At 42.5% G+C, this 2,197-nt stretch overlaps 1 protein-coding gene across 1 annotated transcript in view; it reads left to right on the forward strand.

Moving 5' to 3' along the window:
• Positions 1 to 1,127: 1,127 nt before the first annotated feature.
• The window catches only part of LOC115255018 (uncharacterized), a gene marked incomplete at its 3' end in the record, with an annotated part of 65,918 nt that continues 64,848 nt past the window's right edge, over positions 1,128 to 2,197 (forward strand). Inside the window, 1 exon segment of the mRNA XM_062850155.1 lies at positions 1,128 to 1,876. Within this exon segment, the coding sequence (XP_062706139.1) occupies positions 1,858 to 1,876 (19 nt within the window).

The following is a 2,197-nucleotide window of genomic DNA, read 5'->3' on the forward strand; positions in this document are numbered from 1 at the left end:
GCCCGTTTTTACAGGTTGCTAGATCTAGTTTCTCAGGTGAAAAACATTCTGGGAAGGCGAAGTGACATCTGTTTGTTGACGGTTTTTCCTAGTTACGAACGACTTTCCAATCTAGTTTGCATAATAAATTGGTTCTTCAGTTCGATCTCTCCCTATCTCGATGGTCCCTTCAATTTCGAGATGTAGAGAGTCAACTGTACTATAATCACCCTCATTCTTGTTTACGGACGTATCCACCACAGACAAACAGACGTAACACCTTGAACGATTTTCATGGAAATCCATCGCCCAGTTCACACTACCATCACCTGGTGGAAAAGTTGCACGAATCACTGTGTTGTGCAATATCGTCAACAGAAGGCGCTAGTGTGAAACGTCAAACGCATAGAAAAACGATGCGCGCGCCTCTGGTTGTGAAAGCCACAACTATGAAAATTTAAAATGATCGTTAAAAGCGTGGTCGATGGAAATTTCGTAAGTGTTACGCTAGGGGCAAGACACTGTGCAAACGAGAGCAACTCTGAGAATTTCTGAGTAACTCTCTTTGCCGATGATCGACGAAATTTGTTGAAAGACATCCCCAAAACTGCAATTTTCATTCAGCACACGCAACACTTTGCAGTTTGACATTGGTGCCAGATCACACTTTGGCATAAATGCGAGAAATTCTGAGGAACTGTGAGGAATTCTGAACAACACCTTGAACACAGATTTGCTCTCGTTAGATCTGTCCTGCCCCTAGGTGTTACGTCTGTTTGTCTGTGTATCCACTTTCGAACGTTTTTGGTTCGATCGAATCAGTAGGCCATTTGATTTTGCTGGCGTAAACGGGAATGCGAACGATTTTCGTTCGAAAGTGGATTCGATCGAAAACAAGAATGAGGGTGAATATCTTTTATTTGAGTTCCCTAAACATTGGTACAAGATGCGGGAATCGAAAACGTGACGTCATCGCACCCTGGTGGTAAATATGTACTCTTGAACCATAATATATTGTGGTTTAAAACAAGAATCCCGATAGGACTTTAGGAGCCTCAACACCGTTAAAGAAGCTAATTTCTGTCATTGTAAAAGACGCAAAAAAAACTGAACACCCCTAAATCGAATGGAAAAAGACTATCAACCGAACAACTGTCACCGCGTCATGTCAGTCGTCGTGTGTGAGTGATTCGCGAACGGGATCCTTATTTTTATTATGATGTGTGCTTGTATTCGCGTAAATTAATCGGATTGCTGCATCAGTAAAAGCAGTGAAAGAACCGCGACGCCTTTATTATCACTATTTAATCGCAGTGCAATTAAAAACCCCTTAAATAATATACTTCGGTGCGATAAACCGCCGCTATCGAGTTCCGCGCCCTCGCTCGTGATTCGCCATTGTTGTTTCTCCAGCCAACTCTTCCCATACGCCAGCCACCATCGCGCGGATCTCGAATTGTGCGTGTGCCGAAGTTTGTTGTGTCCTCCAGCATCAGCTGCCGAAAAGTGCAATTGCAGTTTGTTGGAAAATGTTTGCAGCTAGTGTTCTTTGGTCTCAGTAAAGGTCAGTGTCGGGGGAAAAAAGCGGTTTCAGTGATTGTGTTTTGAGGAAAATTCGACGTTGATTTCTCAATCGCCGTCCAGAGTGAAGGAATGCATGATGTGTATGCCCAAATCAAGTGCATCGTCGATGTCCCTGAAAGTGACCTCCTCCACTTGCGAGGAGATTGTGTAATAAGTGTGTGATCTGTTAGTCAAGCGGAAATCTAGGAAGTCAGAATATGGAGTGGAATGGAAGTCCGTGTTCAATTTAGTGCAATATCTAGGTAAGCAGGCAAAACACGTATCCAAAGCTAATGGGATTTGACTCCCGCCTTTATGATTCTTATTGGAATGCGTGGATGTTCCGGAAGGTGTCTACGGTGAGCAATAAGCCAGCATAATTATTTAGATGTGCAAGAAAGAAGAGCTTTCGATATAAAATTGTGACCCGCGCAACAAGGTTTTCTCAACAATGATCGCTGACCACCAGTAGTTTACCCGGTAAGTACATAACACTTATTCCATGATTTTCAAAACCCTGCATAATTTATTAGAAAAACCCGATTTAATCCACCTATGGTGAACAGAACCCTTCTTACACTTATTAAAAATATTGTTGTATTATGCGTATTAAGCAAATTTCCCTGTCTAAGAGTGATGGGATTGACGATGGCTT

This window comes from Aedes albopictus, chromosome 2 (genome assembly GCF_035046485.1).
Source record: "Aedes albopictus strain Foshan chromosome 2, AalbF5, whole genome shotgun sequence".
Lineage (NCBI taxonomy): Eukaryota > Metazoa > Arthropoda > Insecta > Diptera > Culicidae > Aedes > Aedes albopictus.